The 22,138-nt window shown below is 34.2% G+C and overlaps 1 protein-coding gene across 1 annotated transcript in view; it reads left to right on the forward strand.

Moving 5' to 3' along the window:
- The window catches only part of LOC114328879 (zinc finger protein 675-like), a 45,996-nt gene extending 24,687 nt beyond the window's left edge, over window positions 1-21,309 (forward strand). The window contains exon 5 of the mRNA XM_028277847.2: window positions 21,026-21,309. Within this exon, the coding sequence (XP_028133648.1) occupies window positions 21,026-21,240 (215 nt within the window). The 3' untranslated portion in view covers window positions 21,241-21,309. The remainder of the gene's footprint in view (window positions 1-21,025) is intronic.
- The last annotated feature ends 829 nt before the right edge of the window (window positions 21,310-22,138 follow it).

Below are 22,138 nucleotides of genomic sequence, written 5' to 3' on the forward strand. Positions count from 1 at the left end.
AGTGAGGTTGCTGGCTAACTCGTTTGGATGAGATTCTAGTCTCTTGGAATATTTTTTGTAATATTCTCTTATTACTGTTTTTATGGATGGCACATTGAGGTCTTGCTCTATCACATAGTTTGGCACGTACCAAGGGGCATTCAGCATTGTTCTAAGGACTTTGTTCTGGAATCTCTGCAGTATTTCTAGGTTAGTTTGACTGGCTGTCCCCCAAAGTTGGATACCATAGGTTTTAATATATATTTATATATCAGCAGTTTGTTTTCAAGAGATAGTTGAGATTTACGACCGATGATCCAGTACATTTCTCGGAATTTTATTCCTAGTTGTTTTCTTTTTGTAAAAATGTGCTTTTGCCAAGTTAATCTTCTATCACGATGGATTCCTAGGTACTTGACAGTATCGGTTTGTGGGAGTTGCGTTTCATTTAGTGTTACAGATGGACATGTTTGTCTTTTCATGGTGAAGGTTACATGGATGGATTTACTCTCATTTGCCTTTATCTTCCATTTTTTAAGCCATCTTTGTATATTATTAAGGTCTTTCTGAAGGATTCCGGATGCTGTATTTGGATCATGGTGAGAGGCTAGTACAGCAGTGTCATCAGCAAAATTTGCACACGTTGTTCTGTTACTTGTGGGTAGGTCAGCAGTGTAGAGCAAGTACAATTAGTCCTTAGGCCCCCATATAAAATTATTATTTATGACCACACCGTTGAAACTTTTTGTACTTGTTATTTGGGTGGAGTCGGACAAATTTCGAGTTTGGCGCATCATGGCAGTGGGGCGTTTGTCTGTCAAGCGGTCACGAAGTTGTCAATTTTATGCAAGAAAAAAATTTATAACCACATTGGTCATTTTATTTTAATCAATGGTTTTTATCATATAAACAGCGAAAATAATTTTGTCGGACAAAAATATTGGGGCATATGACGCGTCGGACACGCTAAAGATGTCAAATTTATGAAAAAAATAAATTTATTACCACATGGATAATTTTAACGGTATCTACCATAAAACCTTTTTACAATAATGTGGTAACCTTGTCGGACAATTTTCACGGGACATATGCGCAGTCGGACGCGCCGAAGATGTCAATTTCCTGAAATTTTTTTATTTACAACCATATTTCCGACAACATTAGTAGGTTATAAGTAATTATATTCTTAATCAAAAAATCAAAGTGTCGGACAAAAATATTGGGGCAAATCGACAGTCGGACAAAAAATTTAATTTTTATTAGTAACTATACTTTCAAACAATGCTGCGTTCGTGTATCCCCTATCTTTAGAACCATTTTTCCGACAAAGGTAGTAAGTTACAAATAATTATATTCTTAAACAAAAAATCTAATTGTCTGACAAAAATGTTGGGGCAAACGAACAGAAAACTTAATTCTTTTAGGCTATCGACGAGGAGGTATTATCAAAAAAAAAATTAAAAAAAAAGTTTTTCTCGCTTATTTTTAAATCGATATAGCTGAAAATTGGTACACACACTAAGTAAAACATTTAAAAGGGTATGACGTAGAGCTGTACCCAAAATTTTCCCAAAAAATTTTCCGACAAGAGGGAAAATTTTAGAAAAATTTTGATCTGATATTTGCGTACATACTCCTTGAACAACGACAAACATCGTTCTGTAGTTTTTTTTTCTCCAATTAAAAAAAAAAATTCCGACACAAGTATGAGGTTATAAGTAGTTATATTCTAAATCAAAAAATCTAAGTGTCCGACAAAAATATTGGGTCAAATCCAAATTCGGACAAAAAATTTAATTTTTATTAATAAACTATACTTTTAAAATATGCTGGGTACGTGCATCCCTTATCTTTAAAACCATTTTTCCGACAAAGGCAGTAAGTTACAAGTAATTATATTCTTAAACAAAAAATCTAATTGTCTGACAAAAATGTTGGGGCAAACGAAGAGAAAACTTAATTCTTTTAGGCTATCGACGAGAAGGTATTATCAAAAAAATTTTTAAAACAGTTTTTCTCGGTTATTTTTGAATCGATTTAGCTGAAAATTGGTACACACACTAAGTAAAACATTTAAAGGGATATGACGTAGAGATATACCCAAAATTTTCTTAAAAAATTTTCCGGCAAGAGGGAAAAGTTTAGAAAAATTGTGATCTGATATTTGCCTACATACTGCTTGAACAACGACAAATATCGTTCTGTAGTTTTTTTTCTACAAATAAAAAAAAATTCCGACACATGTATCAGGTTATAAGTAGTTATATTCAAAGTCAAAAAATCTTAGTGTCCGACAAAAATATTGGGGCAAATCCAAAGTTGGACAAAAAATTTAATTTTTATTGATAAACTATACTTTTAAACTATGCTGGGTTCGTGTATCCCTTATCTTTACAACCATTTTTCCGACAAAGGTAGTAAGTTACAAGTAATTATATTCTTAAACAAAAAATGTAATTGTCTGACAAAAATCTTGGGGCAAACGAACAGAAAACTTAATTCTTTTAGGCTATCGACGAGAAGGTATTATCAAAAAATTTTTTAAAACAGTTTTCTCGGTTATTTTTGAATCATGACGGTGAGTTGTACCCAAAATTTTCCAAAAAGATTTTCCGACAAGAGGGAAAATTTCGGAAAATTTTTCTAAAATTTTGGAATGTTCTCTACGTTACGTCCTTATAAACATTATAAGGAGTATTTCTACAAATTTTCAGTTTGATCTATGTAGATCTAACCGAGAAAAATTGTTTATAGTTCGCTTTGGTCTCCTTGATGCTTATTATTTTTTTATATCCCAGAGAACGGCTGTTCCCGTACATGCGACACTATATTATACAAGAAATTTTCGATTTTCTAAATGTGACTGAATTGAAAAAATTGGGCCAAATCCAATGTTAAAATATAGGAAAAGAGAAATATGTCAACCATCCATTTTGGTACAAGGGTGTGGATGTTACGGCCATTCCCATTTAGGGTCTGTTTTTCGTTCTCGTCCCCAAAATTCCCAAAAATTTCGAAAATTTAAGTCCGATTTTACGGCTTCTTATAGTACTGAACATTACCTTTCCAACGCATGTTTAATTTTGAAAATTCTTCTCTTCTTCTTCTTCTTTTTATATAGGCATTACTCTGTCTGTTTTTTTCAATGTGCCTCCAGTAAGTTGTCATTCCATCTTTTTCGTGGTCTTCCCACTGATCGTCTTCCTATTGGGGAACCGTCTCTGTCCGTTCTTACTACTCTATTTGTTGTCATTCGGCTTATGTGGTCGTTCCATTCTACTCTTCTGCTTTTCATCCAGTTACTAATGTTGTCCACCTTGCATCCCCTTCATATATCTACACTTCTAGCTCTATCCCACAGCGTCTTACCATTGATTTTTCGCAATGTTTTCATCTCTGCTGTTTCTATAGCTTTTTTTTGTCCTTTCTGTATCAGGTTGTGTTTCTGCCGCGTATGTCATTATTGGTCTGATGACTCTTTTGTAAATTCTGCCTTTCACTTCTTTTCTGATGTTTTTATTTCTCCATATTGTTTCATTCAGGCAACCTGCGGCTCTGTTTGCTTTATTCACCTGATCTTCCACTTTTGTTTCGAGCTTTCCGTAGTTGCATAGTGTGATGCCTAGATATTTAAACTCCATGACTTGTTCTATTATTTGACCCTCCAGCTCTAATTTACACCTTATTAGATCTACTGTTGTAACCATGCATTTAGTCTTTTTTGGGGAAACTAAAATGTTAAATTTTCTAGCGGTTATATTAAATTCGTGCAGCATACGTTGTAAATCATCTTCACTTTGAGAGATTAGTATTGCGTCGTCTGCATAGCAGATTATTTTAAGTGGTTTTTCTCCCATTTGGTATCCTTTTTTTGTTCTTACTTTTTTTATTATTTCGTTCATGATCAGGTTGAACAACAGAGGACTCAGGGAATCTCCCTGTCTTATCCCATTGCCATTTTGAAAATTGTATATACAATTCAAAAGTTACCGATCTCAGAAATTTTATTCAATTTCTATTTAAAAAGGGGAAAATGTTTTGTATGTTTGTGTGTATGTTTGTGGAAAAGTTATACAGATCTGAATTTCTTTTCTATGTTTTAAGAGGGGGTCAGGGCCGATTCAGAACCGGTATAGCTTGTGACTTTCGACCACCCATAAGCCAGCTATAGGACTTGGTAGGTACAAAACGGCATATTTTTTGGGGGTATATATCTTAGGTTCAAGGAGAGACAGGAAAACCGAAAGTACACCAGATTAATAGCGTTGAGTTAAGCTTTCAAATAGTGCTTAAGTAGTTAGGATCAGAGATACACACGGCTCAGTACAGCTGAAAAACCGAAAAACTAAACTTTGAAAATTTTGGTTTTTAGGCAATTACTCAAAATTTCAACCTACAAATTGCGCCAACAACTAAGGAGGACTCCAGATGCGTCTATCGGTGTATACCTCTATTTGGGAAAATTCGAATTTTTAAGTTATAGCCTTCATAAGTGTGATCAAATCTATTTCCTATAGGAAAACCGGTTTTTCAAGCTCAATAGTCCTATAATACCTTCAGTTATCCTACTTGACCTTGGATGCATCAGACACTACTTCTCAATACGTTTCAAACTCATATTTAGTGCTCAAAATCGGTAATACCGTTTAGAAGGTATCTAGTTCCAAAAGTATAATCCATTTGACCATTATCGCCGAAATGGTTTATGTAGTTGTAGTGGTTGCGACGCTAAATTTAGATAGATTTATTTAAAAATAGAGCAATACGAGTTCATTTACCGGCCATTAAAATAATTTTTTATTCTATTTCGAATAGAAAAAAAACTCTAGTGTACATTCGATGGACACTAGATCATTTGAGAGATAATCATAGAAAGGCGACCATATATTTTAACGTGGAATCGAGAAACAATACATTCAATTTCATTTAATTTATATACAGGTAAAATTTGGTAAATAATGGGCCATAGCTTAACGTCAGGTTCCTGAGGTAAAAATAGATCGATTTAAGCTTAGTTAGTTAGCTTAGATTTAAACTTATCTTAGTACAAATTTATAATAACCGAGATACAGGATGTCAAAGTTAAACTTTTTTTTTATTTATTATTGAATATTTCCTGACAGGTATGAGATAACAGCATGAAATTTGGTATGTGGGGGTTTTTGGATCGAGAAAACTAAATTCCCTACCAAAAATTATGTATTGCCCAGAGGGCGCCACATACGCCTTTCAGCACTCATTTATTACGTTCAATTTTTTTTATACCTCACTCTGTATAATTTTGACATTAAAATTTTTATTTTCCTATTAGTTTTACTTAAAAAAGGTATACTTCTTCGATCTCCCTAAACTCAACCGTTTTCGAGATAAACGCATTTTAAATCTGCGACACACCATCATTTTTAGCATAATATCATTGTAGTTACACCCGAAAAATAAGTTAATACCATAATAATTGTGCCAGTTCTCAAATTTATGTCATTGCATCTCAAATTCCATTTGAAGAAATTTGCGATACCTTTTTGGATAATTTTATGGTTTTAAGTTATTTTTCGGGTGTAACTACAATGATATTATGCTAAAAATGATGGTGTATCGCAGATTTAAAATGCGTTTATCTCGAAAACGGTTGAGTTTAGGGAGATGAAAGAAGTATACCTTTTTTAAGTCAAACTAATAGGAAAATAAAACTTTTAATGTCAAAATTATACAGAGTGAGGGATAAAAAAATTGAACGTAATAAATGAGTGCTGAAAGGCGTATGTGGCGCCCTCTGGGCAATGCATAATTTTTGGTAGGGAATTTAGTTTCCTCGACCCAAAAAACCCCCACATATCAAATTTCATGTTGTTATCTCATACCTGTCAGGAAATATTCAATAATAAATAAAAAAAGGTTTAACTTTGACACCCTGTATCTCCAAAACGCCCCATTATTTTTGTCCGACAAGTGATCCAATATGCATTACACATGTAAAAGAACAGCACAAAATAAAAATGACATCTGTGGTAATAAATAAAAAATTTTCAGGAAATTGACATCTTCGGCGCGTCCGACTGCGCATATGCCCCGTGAAAATTGTCCGACAAGGTTACCACATTATTGTAAAAATGTTTTATGGTATATTCTGATAAAATTAGCAATGTGGTAATAAATTTATTATTTTCATAAATTTGACATATTTAGCGTGTCCGACGCGTCGTATGCCCCAATATTTTTGTCCGACAAAATTATTTTCGCTGTTTATATGATAAAAACCATTGATTAAAATAAAATGACCAATGTGGTTATACATTTTTTTCTTGCATAAAATTGACAACTTCGTGACCGCTTGACAGACAAACGCCCCACTGCCATGATGCGCTAAGCTCGAAATTTGTCCGACTCCACCCAAATAACAAGTACAAAAAGTTTCAACGGCGTGGTCATAAATAATAATTTTATATGGGGGCCTAAGAACTAAATATCAGTCCCAAGACACTTCCTTGTGGTACTCCGGCTTTTATTGGTCTTAGGCTTGTGTATTCATTATCCTGCTTGACTAGGAAATGTCGGTTGGAAATATAGCTTTTTAGGATTTGATAAAAAGGATGGGGAAGGTTTTTCTTTAGTTTAAAGAGCATACCAGCATGCCATACCTTGTCGAAGGCCTGACCAATGTCCAGGAATGCAGCAGAACAATACCTTTTATTTTCTAAATCACTTCTGATGTGTTTTACCAGTCTATGTACCTGTTCTATCGTTCCGTGTTGTGTTCTGAACCCAAATTGGTGTTGGGGAATTAGTTTCCTTTCTTCTATAACTGGGGATAATTGTTTAAGGAGAAGTTTTTCCAAGATTTTTGATAGAACAGGTAGCAGGCTTATTGGTCTGTATGAAGTCACCTGAGTTTTATTTTTCCCTGGCTTAGGTATAAGAATAATTTGAGCAACTTTCCATTGTTCTGGGTAGTATCCTAGCCCTAGCCTAAATATTGCATTAAATACTTGCGTTATCATTTTCAGACCTTTGCATGTCAATTGCTGCAGTACTTTCCCGTTGATCAGGTCATACCCTGGAGCTTTTTTTGGACTGATTTCATGCTGGATAATATTTCTAACTTCTTTAGTGGTGATTTTTTGTAAAGGTACGTCCATCGGGTAGGGCGATTCCAGGAAGTCATTTATTTCTTCCTCTGTGTCACCATCTTCCATGGGATGTGGCTGGAATACATTTGTGAGGTGATTTGCAAATGCTTCGACTTTTTCTTTATTATTTCTACACCAGTTTCCCTCTTGGTTCCGTATTGGTGGTCTTTGTTGTTTCGGGTGTTTGATTTTTCTCGTGGCTTTCCAAAGGGAATATTCACTATCTGCGTTTGCTGATAAACCTGTAAGATATTCTTGTATTTTATTATTTTTGATATTATGCAATTGTAGTTTAATTTCCTTGGTGATTTTATTTAATTTTGTCTTGTTCTCAGGTGTTCTTTTTCTTCGCCACTCTCTTTCTAGCAATCATTTCCTTTATTACAGTTGGGCAATGCTCTTTAAATTCTGTTTGGTAGAGTCAGGGGTAGCATACCAAGCAGCTTCTTGTATAGATTTCTGAAGATTTTCTACTGCTGCGTAGATGTCACTTTCTGTTTTCAATGGGATGTTTATGTCAATTAGTTCATCTAGTTTAGTCTTGAAAATGCTCCAGTCTGTTTTGTTACTGTATAGTGATGGTTGTTTAGTACTGTTTGTTATTTGTGCATACCATGTCGCGATTACGCTAGAGTGGTCAGAGGGTAGATCGTAACAAGATTCTACTTTGGCCACTTTAACATTAATTCCTTTAACAATATAGAAGTCGAGTAGATCAGGTATTTTTGCATTGTCGGTAGGCCAGTAAGTTGGTTCCCTTGTGGTGAGATAATTTGCATTGGTCGCGTTTATAGCTTTAAGAAGTTCTCTGCCTTTTGTGGTAATAATTCTGGATCCCCAGGTAGTATGCTTAGAATTAAAATCTCCTGCTATAAATCTATTTCCTAATGTTTTAAAGAAATTTTCAAACTGTTCCGTTTTGTTATTGTGCTTTGGCGGACAGTATATAGCTGATACTGTTAGTGGGCCTAGTTGATCTTCCACAACAATGCTGGTGGCCTGTAGATAGTCGCATTCATGTTTTTGTATTTCGTAGTGCTTTAGTTTATTACTGACTATTATTGCAGTGCCTCCATGTGCTTTTTCGTTGGGATGTTGCGTATGATAAGTTGTAAATCGTGGAATATTAATGTGGTTTTTGGATGTAAAATGAGTTTCTGTAATCAGCATTATGTCAATTTTTTGTGTGTTAATAAATAGTTTTAATTCTTACTAAACTTAAGGTATATTTTGTTAGTCATATTTTGTACTAATAATATAAAACTATCCCTAAATGGCAATAGTTTGCCTATATTTTTATTATTACCGATTTCTGATAATTTCTAATTGATGCCATCTGTCATCTTTTGGATGTATTTGATAAATTTGAGAAGGTCCTCGACTGTTTTTAGAAACTTTTAATTTTTCGTAAGAAATAGTGTGTTTTTTTATTTTGGTGATTGTTTTATATTGTGCCATTATCCTATAAATAGAGAGTGTACATTTTAGTTGTTTTTTGTTTATTGAACTATTAAAAAACGTCGCATATTTGGCAATGTAACAAATTTGCAATGAATTCAAATTTGGTACTTAGCAATAAATTAAAGGTAAAATTTCTATTTCATAAATTTTTAAATAATTCTAGAAGGGCATTAATAGCAAGAAAACACACTTTTCACATTTTTATTTTGGTTTGCCAAGAAAAGGGTTAAAATCAACGTTTTGAATATTGAAAAAATTAAGAATTATAGTTAATGAAATTGCAGTAAATAGTATATAACAGTTTATTTGTTTGTTGTTTTACATTATGTGAATGAATTAAAAATATTTTTTTTCTAGCTTTACTAGCGGCAAACCCTGAAATTTTATATGATTCTTTATATTTGTATTTTTTATATGTATGATTTTTTATATTTATGTTTTGTGTTGCCTCATGTTCGATAGTTAATAAATCGAGGTTATTTAGTCTTGTGTGCGTCACTGTTGCTCGCAAGTAATTCTTGATTAATTTTAGTCTTGTCTAGTATTTTTTCTTGATTAATTAATTTTCTTGATTTCTTAACTAAAACTTCTCTAACATACAGGAACCGATACCCAAATGGTCATAAACAATTTTAATGCGACCATTAAGTTTGGGAGGGATTCCATGAAAACCCATTCCACAATGACTTTTAAAAAGTCTACAGCTAACCACTTAGAGACTGTAGTATTGACCGCTTGTAAATGTCTTCCGAGCCTTGGTATTTCTAGCAGGAGGTCTGCTTCTGGTACCTCTTCATGGTAAAAGTCACAACATGTTGAAACAGCTAATTTCAACTATTCACTGTTCGTGAAAAACAAAGTGTGTGTCTGCACAACCTTGAACAATGAAGCCGCATCATGAATGGACTTTGATCTGGTTTCGAGTTCAACATTGAATAGGTCAGAACATTCCAATATAGCCTTTTAAAGTTAGGCTCAAAGTGTGAGTCCTGTATCGATAGCTATCTCACCATCCATTCGTTTTTGACGTCGAATTCGTTTTTCGGTGGGAATGTCGTCGTCCTCATATTTTTTCTTGGCAAAATCTATTGCTTCATTTATAATAATTATGACCATGTTTTTCTTCAATATAAAGACGAAGTGCCCCTATTTTGGAAAATTTATTTTTCTTATTACATCATTTCAAAAGAAAAGATAACAAAAGAATGTGAAATTACACACAGCTGATGACATAATTTGTTGAAATTACACACAGCGTCAGTTGATGATATAATTCCAGCATGCAGATGATCAATTGCAGCAACAACACTATCAAAATGTTCTGCCAATACTTTAACTGCAGCATAGTGAGCACTCCAATTCGTTGTGGAAAGTCGTTTAATATATGCTTTGCTGTGTTTAATAAGCACTTCCCAGCAGCTAGTGGAAGTAGAAAAAGAATTGCCTTTACACTTCCGAAAAATCTATTTTGCACAAAAGATGCTGATGGCCTTTTTGTTTATTGCTTTAATAATAGCTTGTATTCCTCCATGTACGCCACTAATAACAGCTGCATTATCGTATTCCTGTGAACGGCACTGCATATTATCTAAACCATCAATTTCAAGCTTCTTGAGAATTTTTTTACTTAGATCAACTGCTTTTTACTGTGGTTCAAATCCACTTTGACCTCGACTTATCTCGGGTTCGTGTGTTCACAAAATAATATCGAATGGTATTTTGATTGTAAAGTGAGTAAAGTTACAAATTAACGATTCATTCTTTTGTGATCGAGTCTCTCGGGTGTCACCCCCCAAAAGGGTGACACCCGAGAGGACCGCTCCCTCCGCCCCCGTAGCTACGCCACTGAATCCAACCAAGATATTTATGATGCCTTTTCTGTTTTGGCTAACATGAGGTAACCATAATGTAATTAAGTATTTATTCTTGGCAAAATCTATATTCCCATTTTCGATGGGAAATAAGCCACAATTTTACCAAAAAAATGAATTTATTAACGTTTCGACGCCCAAGTCGGGTGTCGTTGTCAAAATACAAAATAATACTAAATAAACAAAAATGTTGTTGCTTAGTAAAAAATTCTTCTAATAATTTATTTAATCTGCCTCATTTATATCGGCAATTTATGCATGTATTATACATTTTAAAGTAGAAGACTTTAAAACGATATTGCCAATATTGATGAGTTGCGTTCCTGGGACGACTTTACTAAAAGATAATTCATTCGATTACATGAAATCAACCCCAACTCAAGAATATCCGCCACAAAAAATCATAGCATGTGATCTGTCTTTAAAAAGACAACCAAATGCAACGATGGCAGTAAAATTCTCGCGCTAGAGATTCCGTAGTAAATCACGAGGGAAAACCAGGAAAAAACCTCGTGATACTATCCCGACATCGTAAGTATTTGGGCTTACATTTAGTTTACTCTCAAAACTAATACCAAATTCTGACTTTAATGTATATATGCTATTTTAAATTACAAATAATATTAATAATACATAGATATTATATAAATAATACTAAACTAGAACGCAACTCATCAATATTGGCAATATCGTTTTAAAGTCTTCTACTTTAAAATGTATAATACATGCCTGAATTGCCGATATAAATGAGTCAGATTAAATAAATCATTAGAAGAATTTTTTACTAAGCAACAACATTTTTGTTTATTTAGTATTATTTTGTATTTTGACAACGACACCCGACTTGGGCGTCGAAACGTTAATAAATTCATTTTTTTGGTAAAATTGTGGCTTATTTCCTATCGAAAATACTTAATTATAAAAATGCCACAAGGAAATAGCTTCAGAACAACATTAAGAAACCATAATGTAATTACATCATCATCATCAATGGTGCTACAGCCCTATGAAAGAGCCTCGACCTTCCCAAGTCTATTACGCCAATCAGTCGTATCCATTGCCAACCGTTGCCAGTTTTCTGCGCCTATTTTTCTCCCATCTTGCTAGATGTCCTGCCCACCTTAGTCTTCCTATTCTGATAAGAGATACTACGTCTTTACCACCAAATATATGTTTATATCTGTGGTATACCTCGTAGTTGTACCTCCTCCTCCAAATACCATTTTCACATATGCCACCGAATATGCCTCTCAGGATCCTTCGTTCAAATATAAGCAGAAGGTTTTCATCTGCCTTGGAGATGGTCCATGTCTCCGATCCATATGTCAACACTGGGTGTAATAAGGGTTTTGTATATGGTTATTTTTGTTTTTTGGCTTAAGTTTCTGCTTCTCATATGTCTACTCAGTCCAAAATAGCATTTGTTCGCTAGGATTATCCTTCGCTTGATTTCTTCCGTCATGACGTTCTCCTTGGTGATCAGGGAGCCTAAGTATGTGAATTTGTCCACCACTTCAAAGGTAGAGTTATCAACAGAGAATTGGTGACCAATGTTTCTGGCTCTATTGTTGGGTGTTGATGCCACCATCTTAGTTTTCTCCTCGTTTACTTTCAGGCCCATATTTTTTGAGGCATTTGAGAAGGTGGTATACATTTCTTCTAGTTTGCGCGTTGTGCGGGCAACTAGGTCCACGTCATCGGCATATGCCAAAATTTGGGATGATTTATTAAAAATATTTCCTCGGTTGTCTATTCGGGCATCTCTGACCGCCTTTTCCAGAGCTATGTTGAAGAGGAGACACGCCAGCGCATCTCCCTGTCGCAGCCCAACATTCGTTTCAAACGCCTGTGATTGTTCGCCCTGTATTTCGACTTTGCAAACGACTTTACGCATTGTAGCCTTAACCAATCTTATCAGTTTATCAGGGATGTGGAATTCGTCCATGGCTTCATACAATTTATTTCTTAGGACACTATAGACCGATTTAAAATCTACGAAAAGATGGCATGTGTTGATATTGAATTCATTGGTTTTTTCCAGTATTTGCCTTAGCACAAAGATCTGGTCTATTGTTGATCTCCCAGGCCTAAAACCACTTTGATATTCTCCAAGAAGCTCCTCTGCATGTGCACTTAGGCGACCATATAAGATACTCGCAAATATTTTGTAAGCTGTATTAAGGAGGGTTATTCCCCTATAGTTTCTACATTCCAATTGATCACCCTTTTTGTGTAGCGGGCAAACGATTCCAATACACCACTCTTCGGGGATTTGTTCCTCATTCCAGGCTCTCAGTATTCATCATCATTCTCTTTGCCTTATCCCTATGCGGGGTCGGCTTCCCTAATTGCATTTCTCCACACAATTCTATCTTGGGCCATATCAATGTTAATCCCCTTTACCAACATGTCCTGCCTTATCGTCTCCCCCCAGGTCTTCTTTGGTCTTCCTCTCCTACTCCTTCCAGGAATCTGCACTTCAGCTATTCTTCGTATTGGGTGGTTAACGTCTCGACGTTGAACATGACCAAACCATCTTAACCTATGCTCTCTCATTTTGGCATAAATTGGTGCCACACCTAGACTTCCCCTAATATACTCATTTCTAATTTTATCCTTCTTTGTCACTCCACTCATCCATCTAAGCATTCTCATTTCCGCCACATGCATTCGCTGTTCCTCTTTCTTTTTCACTGCCCAACATTCAGTTCCGTACATCATAGCTGGTCTTATGGCTGTTTTATAGAATTTTCCCTTCAGCTTCATTGGAATTTTTCTGTCACACAACACACCACTCGCTTCTTTCCACTTCATCCATCCAGCCCTAATTCTACTGCATGCATCTCCATCTATTTCTCCATTACTCTGTAATACCGATCCTAGGTACTTAAAACTATTGCTTTTTACAATCATTTCACCATCCAAAGATACCATTTTATTTGTAGTAGCTCCATCTTTAAATGAACATTCCAAATACTCTGTTTTTGTCCTACTAAGTTTTAAACCTTTTTCCTCCAGAGCTTGTCTCCACTGTTCCAGTTTTTGTTCTAAGTCTCTTTCACTATTTCCTACTAACACGACATCATCAGCATACATTAAGCACCATGGAATGTTACCCTGTATTTTCGCTGTTATCTGGTCCAAAACTAATGAGAATAAATACGGACTAAGCACAGAACCTTGATGCAATCCTACTTTCACATGAAATTTATCAGTCTCTCCCACACCTGTCCTAACACTAGTCGTTACTCCCTCATACATATCCCTCACAATCTTTACATATTCACCAGGGACTCCTTTCTTATTGAGTGCCCACCACAGAATCTCTCGAGGAACTATATCATATGCTTTCTCAAGATCAATGAATACCATATGAGCGTTTGTTTCTTTACTCCTGTATTTTTCCATCAACTGCCTTATAATGAAAATTGCATCTGTTGTTGATCTACCCTGCATAAAGCCAAATTGATTCTCGGATATTTCGGTCTCTTCACGTATCCGTCTATCAATTACTCTTTCCCATATTTTCATGGTGTGGCTAAGCAGTTTTATAGCCCTGTAGTTTGTACATTGTTGTATATCTCCCTTGTTTTTGTAAACAGGTACCAGTATACTGCTTCTCCATTCGTCTGGCATTTGTCCAACTTCCATAATTCTATTAAATAGACCTGCTAGCCACCTTGTTCCTGTCTCTCCCAATGCTCTCCATACTTCCCCAGGAATATCATCTGGTCCTACCGCTTTTCCTTTCTTTATTTTTTGAAGCGCTTGAGCCACTTCCTCGTTGGTTATTTTGGTGACCATTGCTGCTACTGTCTCCGTTGACTCTACAGGCTGTCTGTCAAATTCTTCATTTAATAAGCTGTCAAAGTACTTTCTCCATCTCTTTTTGACATCCCTTTCGTGAACTAGTATTTTATTATTTTCATCTCGGATACATCTAATCTGATTAAAATCTTTTGCTTTCTTTGCTCTCTGTTTGGCTATTTTATATATCTTCGTTTCGCCTTCCCTGGTATCAAGTTGATCGTATAGGTTTGAATACGCTTCTGCTTTAGCTTTTGCTACTGCTACTTTCGCTTCCTTTTTGGCGACCATATAGTTTTGAAGATCTATGTCCGATCTGGTTTCTTGCCACTTTTTATATAATTTTCTCTTCTCTTTTATGTTTCCTTGTACTTCATTTGACCACCACCAAGTCTCTTTATCTTCAAACTTCTTTCCTGACGTTTTCCCAAGTATTTCAATAGCCGTCTCTCTAATAATATTGGCCATTTTTCTCCAAATTGTGTTAGGGCTTCCTTTCATGTTCCAACATATTTTTTCTACTATTCTTTCCCTGAATAGACCTTCCTTCTCATCTTTTAGCATCCACCATCCACCAGGCTCTCAGTATTATTTTATATATTTGATTAGTCAGGGTAGCACCTCCATATTTAATAAGTTCCGCGGATATACCATCACTTCCTGGAGATTTATTATTTTCTAGGTGTTTTATTGCATCCCGTACTTCTTGAATTGATGGAGGCTCTAATGGTGTATTGTTGGTTGCTCTTGGGTTTGGTTGATTTGTAATAATTTGGATTGATAATGTAATTACACTTTCAGAAAAAAATGTAGTCTGTGTATACAACATATTTGCATGAACTATTTATAACGTGTGATCCAAAATTATTGTCACCATAGGTGGCTCTGAACGACAGAGATAGCTATACAGTGCATGTCTATTCTTAATTCAGATATACTTTCCAGTTTACGTCAACTTTGCAGTGTACGTCAAATTAACAAGAAAAGTTAGGTTATGTACAGATGTTGGTGGTGGACATATACAGCATCTTGTTTGATTTTATTTATTATTGTTACTTATAATTTTGTTAATTCTTTTTATTTTTGATTAAAGTTCTGTGTTAAAGGTTTTGACTGATTTTTATGTTTTATAATGTTAATCAAAATTATTTACCCATTCCAAATCACGTGATATAATATGGCCGGAGGAGGGCAAAATTTAATAATATAGTGTTTACATCAGTTTTTGTAAAGAATATCCTGTTTGGTTTTGTTTTTTATTGTTAATTGTGCAGCGACATTGTAATAGCAAATAAATATAAAGTAGTTTATCGCCTACAGAACTAAATTATCCCATAGTAGTTATTGATACAAACTGGTAACTACTATGGGATAATTCAGTTCTGTAGGTGATAAACCACTTCATATTTAATTTGTTATCACAATTTCGCAGATTTCCCTACGCAATTAACAAAAAAAAAACAACCAAACAGGATTTTTTTTACAAATTAATGTCGATGTAAACATTAGATTTTGCCCTCCTCCGGCCATGTTTGACAGTTCATTGGAATGCCTAATTGATAAACCAATGATATGAATTCAGATTAAAACAAGACATACGTATGTTTTTGCACGGCTAGCTTTGATCCCAATAATTGTGGATCGCTCGTTATTATAAACATAAACATATTTGCGTGTAGTACGATTTTGCGATGTTACAACATAGACTGAGCAGTTTGGATATAAATTAAATATACGTATCCGTCCTATAACGCCAGGTGCTCCGGAAGTCGGTTCTGGTGACATATTCGTGTTTAGCGATCTCAACAAACCCTCCTGTAATTCATTTGCATCAATTAAATGCCGAAAACTATCGAGACTCTAGAAGATGATGTCCGTTGAAGGTCAAGGTCAAAGTAAAGGTTGCCATTGGATAGCCAGGAAAAAATCCTAGATTACTAGTACTTTTCTTTGATCCAAACTTCTACATGTTGCCAGATAATCAGTAACTCAGGAAATTGGAATACCCAGTAAATCTTATAATTTTCGAGTTTGTGCCTCTATATCTTCAAAATCCTCCATACGATCGATTTGTGCCCATGAGAACTTTTTATCACAATGCTTCAAAGAGTATTTTCCCAAAGTATGAACTAAATCCACTGGGACCTAATTTCCATAAGGTTTGTGCGGGGTACTTTACAAAAAGGAACAGGTTTTTTTGCATTACACAAAATTATCGTTTTCAGGTCCATCAGTTACCGTCACGAATAGGCAGTGTTTTGAACAGAATTATTCAAAGCAGAGTGAGCAAAATATTTAAGCTAATAATTACCACATGATTCCTACAGCCTTAGCTCATTCCCCATATTTTCCCCGAATTTTGAAAAAATTCACACTCTTTTGACATGTAAAATTTGAAGTTTTCGGCATGGAATTGGAATTAATATTCGAAATTTGGTAATCGAAATTACAATTCATGTTTAATCTTAATTGCTAATCCTTACTTTCGCACCGTAAAGCGGTTTCATGGCGATTACTATACTCTCATGCACTGAGGCTAAAAAACATTTGCGCTAATTGCGTTCACGGGAAGCATAATATTTACAAATGCTTCTATACTACGGCACCAGAGTGTTGAAATCGGTTAGCCTTTGATAAACACTATTACGCTACAAACCCTCATTGATTTAGGCACCTATTAAATTATAAGACATCTATTAAGAGGATCGGTACGTATTTTTGGCTGCAATGCTATTCAAATGGGGATTCATTTTTTTCGAATCCTGTGAAAACTAATAAGTATTTTTGAAAAATTTAAACGCAGAATGAAAGATTACGTTATTAGCGAGGGCCGAAAGTCCCTGAGAACTTCTATAATGTTTATTTTAATAAGTTACAGGGGTGAAAAACTAAGCGAAAATTTAGTGTGATTTTTAATTTCAAACATCTCATTCAAAATAAACTTTTTATTTATTCTAAGGGACTTTCGGCCCTCGGTAATAATTTAATCTTTCATTCTGCGTTTAAATTTTTCAAAAATATTTATTGGTTTTTTCAGGATTCGAAAAAAATGAACACAATGCCGTGGTAATATTTTCCAAATCTATCTTTGTCTTACAACGCACTCAGCCGAATATAATATTGTCAGCATATATTGTCAGTCAGACACTGACAATCAGTGACAATTTTAAATATTTGACATTGCATCGGGAATATTTTAAGTTATTGATTAAATATTATTGATATATAGTGTATTTTATAAATAATTGATTTAAGACGTGAACTTAATAAAAAGTTATTTATTGTGTATTATTTGTGGAAGATCCAAGCAGAGAATACATCAGGATAATATATTCTGTGATCCAAGTATTTTGTTGTTAAAGATGTTCAAAATTGTAAGCGTTCCATAACAATATATTATTGAAAAATCAGTTTAACACTTTTCCTCTTTTCTCGATTGAGTATTAGTTTTTGTTGCACAAATAAACTATTACAATCACTGAATACATAGTTAGTGAAAAAATTATCACATTTATTATTAACTGAATTAATAATTTGCAATTATAAAAATAACAGTTATCCAAGAACATTCAAAAGGCATCTCTTTAAATTAATGATGACATTTTCAAGTAGAATGACATTCTAGTAATGTTTACATATCCACACCAGTGTGAATTTTACTACACGTAATTTGCCGTGTAAAGACAGAGAAAGTAGGGATACATGTAAAATATTTGCGAATTATGTACCCATAGCCTTAAATTATGGTGCCTAAGTTTTTATTGCAATTAATATTATTGTAAGTATTGTATATTTCAATTTTGTGTATTCAAATAGAAATGTCGAAACTGCAATAAACCTATCATACTTAAGAATGTGTTTTTTGACCCTAACCCGAGAAACAAATAAAACAAAAATTAAAAAATAAAAAGCCAATGAATAAAAAACAAATAAACATTTTTTATTTTTATTTATTTATAAGTACAGATATATACAGTGCGTCCATAAAGTAACGCATAAATTCATTCATTATTAGATTCAGGTCGATTTTTGATTTTAATTTATGAGTTTTTGGCATATATGATGATTTTTTCAATACGAATAGGGATCGTGTGATAGCTTGTTTGAAAGGCAATTCAATTCTCTATTCAGTAATATAAACATTAACATAATTATTTATACAGGGTACCCAAAAACAATTTTTTAACTAAATTGATTGACACAAAAAGAAGACTTTGCATAGTTTATTTAATTCAAAATACATTTTACTGCTGTCAGAAAACAGAAATAAAATATTTATTTCAAATATAAAATATGCTAGGTTTATTGCAGTTTAGACATTTCTATTAAAAATTTCGACATTTCTATATAAAAAAAATAAAAATAAAGCAACATAATGTACCTATGTATCTATAAAAATAATATTGTAGTACTTATTATGAAATAAGAAATTTATGACTATGAATCTGCAATCAATCACAAACAAGTCTGACTAATTGGCTCTGCCAAAGGCATTTTTCAGAAAAGAAAAGACATTTCTATTCCTGTTTTTCAAGCAATAAGTTGAAATATAACTAAACAATACTCACAATAATATTAATTGCAATAAAAACTTAGACACCAAAATTTAATAGATGTCTTATAATTTAATAGGTGCCGAAATAAATGAGGGTTTGAAACGTAATAGTGTTTATCAAAGGCTAACCGATTTCAGCACTCTGGTGCCGTAGTATAGGAGCATCTGTAAATATGCTCACGGGAAAACCTTTGAGCACTATTCGACAGCAAATATTTCTTGGAGATTTTTTGTCCGGAATTTTTTGTGGAGATATTTTGTCCAAAAAAATTTTGAATCTGGGAAATTGTGGGGAATATTTGTCTGGAATTTTTTGTGGGGATTTTTGATTCGAGAATTATTTGTCTGTGGATTATTTATGGGGATTTTTTATTTGGGATAATTTGTCCTAGTTTCATCGTGGTCGAACCTTATTCTCCATATACCATTGTCGCAAATGGGTCCCTATATCCGCCTTAATATGTATATTTCTTTCAAAAGTATTAATACGGTTTATTGTCTTTGCTGTCATGATCCATGTTTCTAAGCAATATGATGGTATATAAACGATCCTATTTTTGTCGTATAATGGTTTTATGTATTTTAAACTCTACTTTCCTATGGATGTTTGTGTAATTGGATGGGTGTGTAATTTAATGCTCTTTTTGGCCATCTTTCCTCTGACATCTTCATAACATGACCATACCATAGCAATGTCTTTGTTTCTATATGGTCAACCGTGGAATATACACTCTTTGTCCGTCGTCTTATTTCCTCATTTGCTACGTGTTCTAATCTAGATACCCTGCATGCTCTACGTAATTAATCCATCTCCGCTACTTCTATATTTTTTCTTTCCTTTCCTGTGAGTTGCCAACACTCTGCTCCATAAGTTATAATAGGTTCCACAATTGTTCTGTAGATTGTTAATTTTGTGTCCAGATTCACCTTGTTAGACCATAGTAGACCATTTAAAATACGAGTTGCTTTCCTTCCTTGCTGTATTCTATGCTGTAGGTCTCTTTTTTTAGTTCCTTCTTCTGATATTATGCTTCCTAAATATCTACATTCCTTACATTTTCTTATACTTCTTAACTCTAGTTCCGGATCTTCGGTTTCCTCTCCTATTCTCAAATATTCCGTTTTCTCCATGTTCATACATAGTCCCCATTTTTCATATTCGATCTGTAACTTTCTTAGCATATAATCCATATCATGTTCATCGTTGGCCAGAATTACTTGGTCATCAGCAAAAAACAAAGTTTCCGTATTTACTCCTGCTGAATACGGAATTTACTACTTCAATGTTGGATCATATATTTTTTGCATGTGACAAATATGTGACACAAAGAAATCTATTGAATATGCAGCTATTGCAAGAAAACTTTTATCCCCCATATAATATGATGAACTTACTAGCTTTGAACAAACCGTCAATCTTTAGGATTCTTTTAGATTATGTTAAGTCGTGTAAATTGAAACTTAAGATTAGGTCTAGCTTTGCTACCGTTGCCTTATCTCCCTGGTAATAAAACCCAGTTTCCGTACTTAGTCTGTGGTTAGTCACCCTGAACGACCTGGGTACGAACAGTTTTTTTCCCTTCCCTACCCTTGACTGTTTGATTGGATTCGTAATGGTCTTGGTGTATGGTAGGTTTGGTTAGGCGTTGATTTTAAGAAGTGTTGCTGGCTAAATGAGCGCAGTTCCCAAAGGCCATAAAAGAAGAAAAAAAATGTTAGCGTCATCTATTGTCAAATTCTGGTCAGGGCCGTCCTAGGACATTACAAATAAAAATGCAGCGAACAGTAACCTTTATTTATTTCCAGTGCACTACGGGCCTTATAGGCTAAATTTTAAAACCATTTTTAAGTGTATGATTTCGTGTATTTAACTAATTGAAAAATGTGGAGTTGGTTTTTTGTTAACACGTTAAGCTCCGGCATGCATTTTTTTGGGAGATCTGTGGACCGGAAATTAATTTTAATACGTCTGTGAGAGACACGATAAGGTCACGCGGTCCGCAAAGATCCCAGCACGGTGAGACAGCATCAGTGTCACGCGGGGCTTAACGTGTTAAAGAAACTAATTCTATGTTATGCACTTTGGTAATTATTGATTGATTTTCACATTATGGAAAAAAATATTTACTAATCAATGAGAAGGAAATGGGAAGGTTTGCAATCTGTAGTCATACTAGTCGGAATATTTAATTTATTGTATGTATGTTTTGCTTTTTTATTTTCAGGTGAAAAACCCTTTAAATGCCCTCACTGTGACAGAGCATTTACACAATCAGGTAATCTCAACAATCACATTCGTCTCCATACAGATGAAAAGCCTTTCCAATGTCATTTTTGTGACAAAGCTTTCGTTCAATCAGGAAATCTTAGTTCTCACATTAGGAATAATCATAAAGTTGCCACTGATATCTCATTCCATTCTTTGGCTGAAGTATTGTAGTTATTTTGATATACTTTTGATATATTTTTTTAAAATGATGGTTTTACGATCAACATAAAATTCTTTTACCGAAACATCAGAAAATATGTTTATGTCAGATATACCTACGGTGACCATATCTTTTTAAAGAAAAAAAAGTACAAAAAACAAAAATGTATTAAAAACCCAAAATGAATCTTGTTATTGGACAAATATAACTTTTTGGCATTAAAAATAAATAAACTATGTAGCTAAACATAAAAAATTATAGAGTAATGTAATTAAGAGTTTTTAGATAAGGGAACTGGAATAGCCTCATCTTCTTCTTTTTTGCATCATTCATATTTTTCTGAACTTAAAATTAATTTAAGAAGGTCCGGCTTCGACTGAAGTAAATGAAACATTTCATACAAGTCTCACCAAAATTTGCGTTCACCAGCATCGCTGCCTTGATATGGGCATTTGTGACTTTTCCGACGTCCAATAATAATTATTTATTACAGAAAAAAAAAAAGCTCGATAGCCGCACTAGTACCCCGAAGACAAAAAATAAATTCGTATAATATTTGTAAGTTTTTCAGTTTGAATTGATCTACACACTTAAAAACTTTAAGCCATCGATCCTGACTATTTTTTTCTTCTCTGTTCCACTCAGCAATTTTTTCACTTGTAGCCACGTCTTTTAAAATTCCTAGTTCGTCAAAGAATTGATCTTCGTTTAACATGGTTGCCTTGATATACAATTTAAACGCTTCGAGAGAATAACAAACATCGTTCCATGTTATTTCACTTCTTATCCGAGCTCCACACTCTCGCCGAAGTCGATCGAGGTTCAACAAGTACGAGAGTGTAGACGGCCACCTTGTGTAACTTTGCCTCACTTCGTTCTACTTCCATTCTCTGTCGGTCTGGTCAAAGG

This window comes from Diabrotica virgifera, chromosome 7 (assembly GCF_917563875.1).
Source record: "Diabrotica virgifera virgifera chromosome 7, PGI_DIABVI_V3a".
Classification (NCBI taxonomy): Eukaryota; Metazoa; Arthropoda; class Insecta; order Coleoptera; family Chrysomelidae; genus Diabrotica; species Diabrotica virgifera.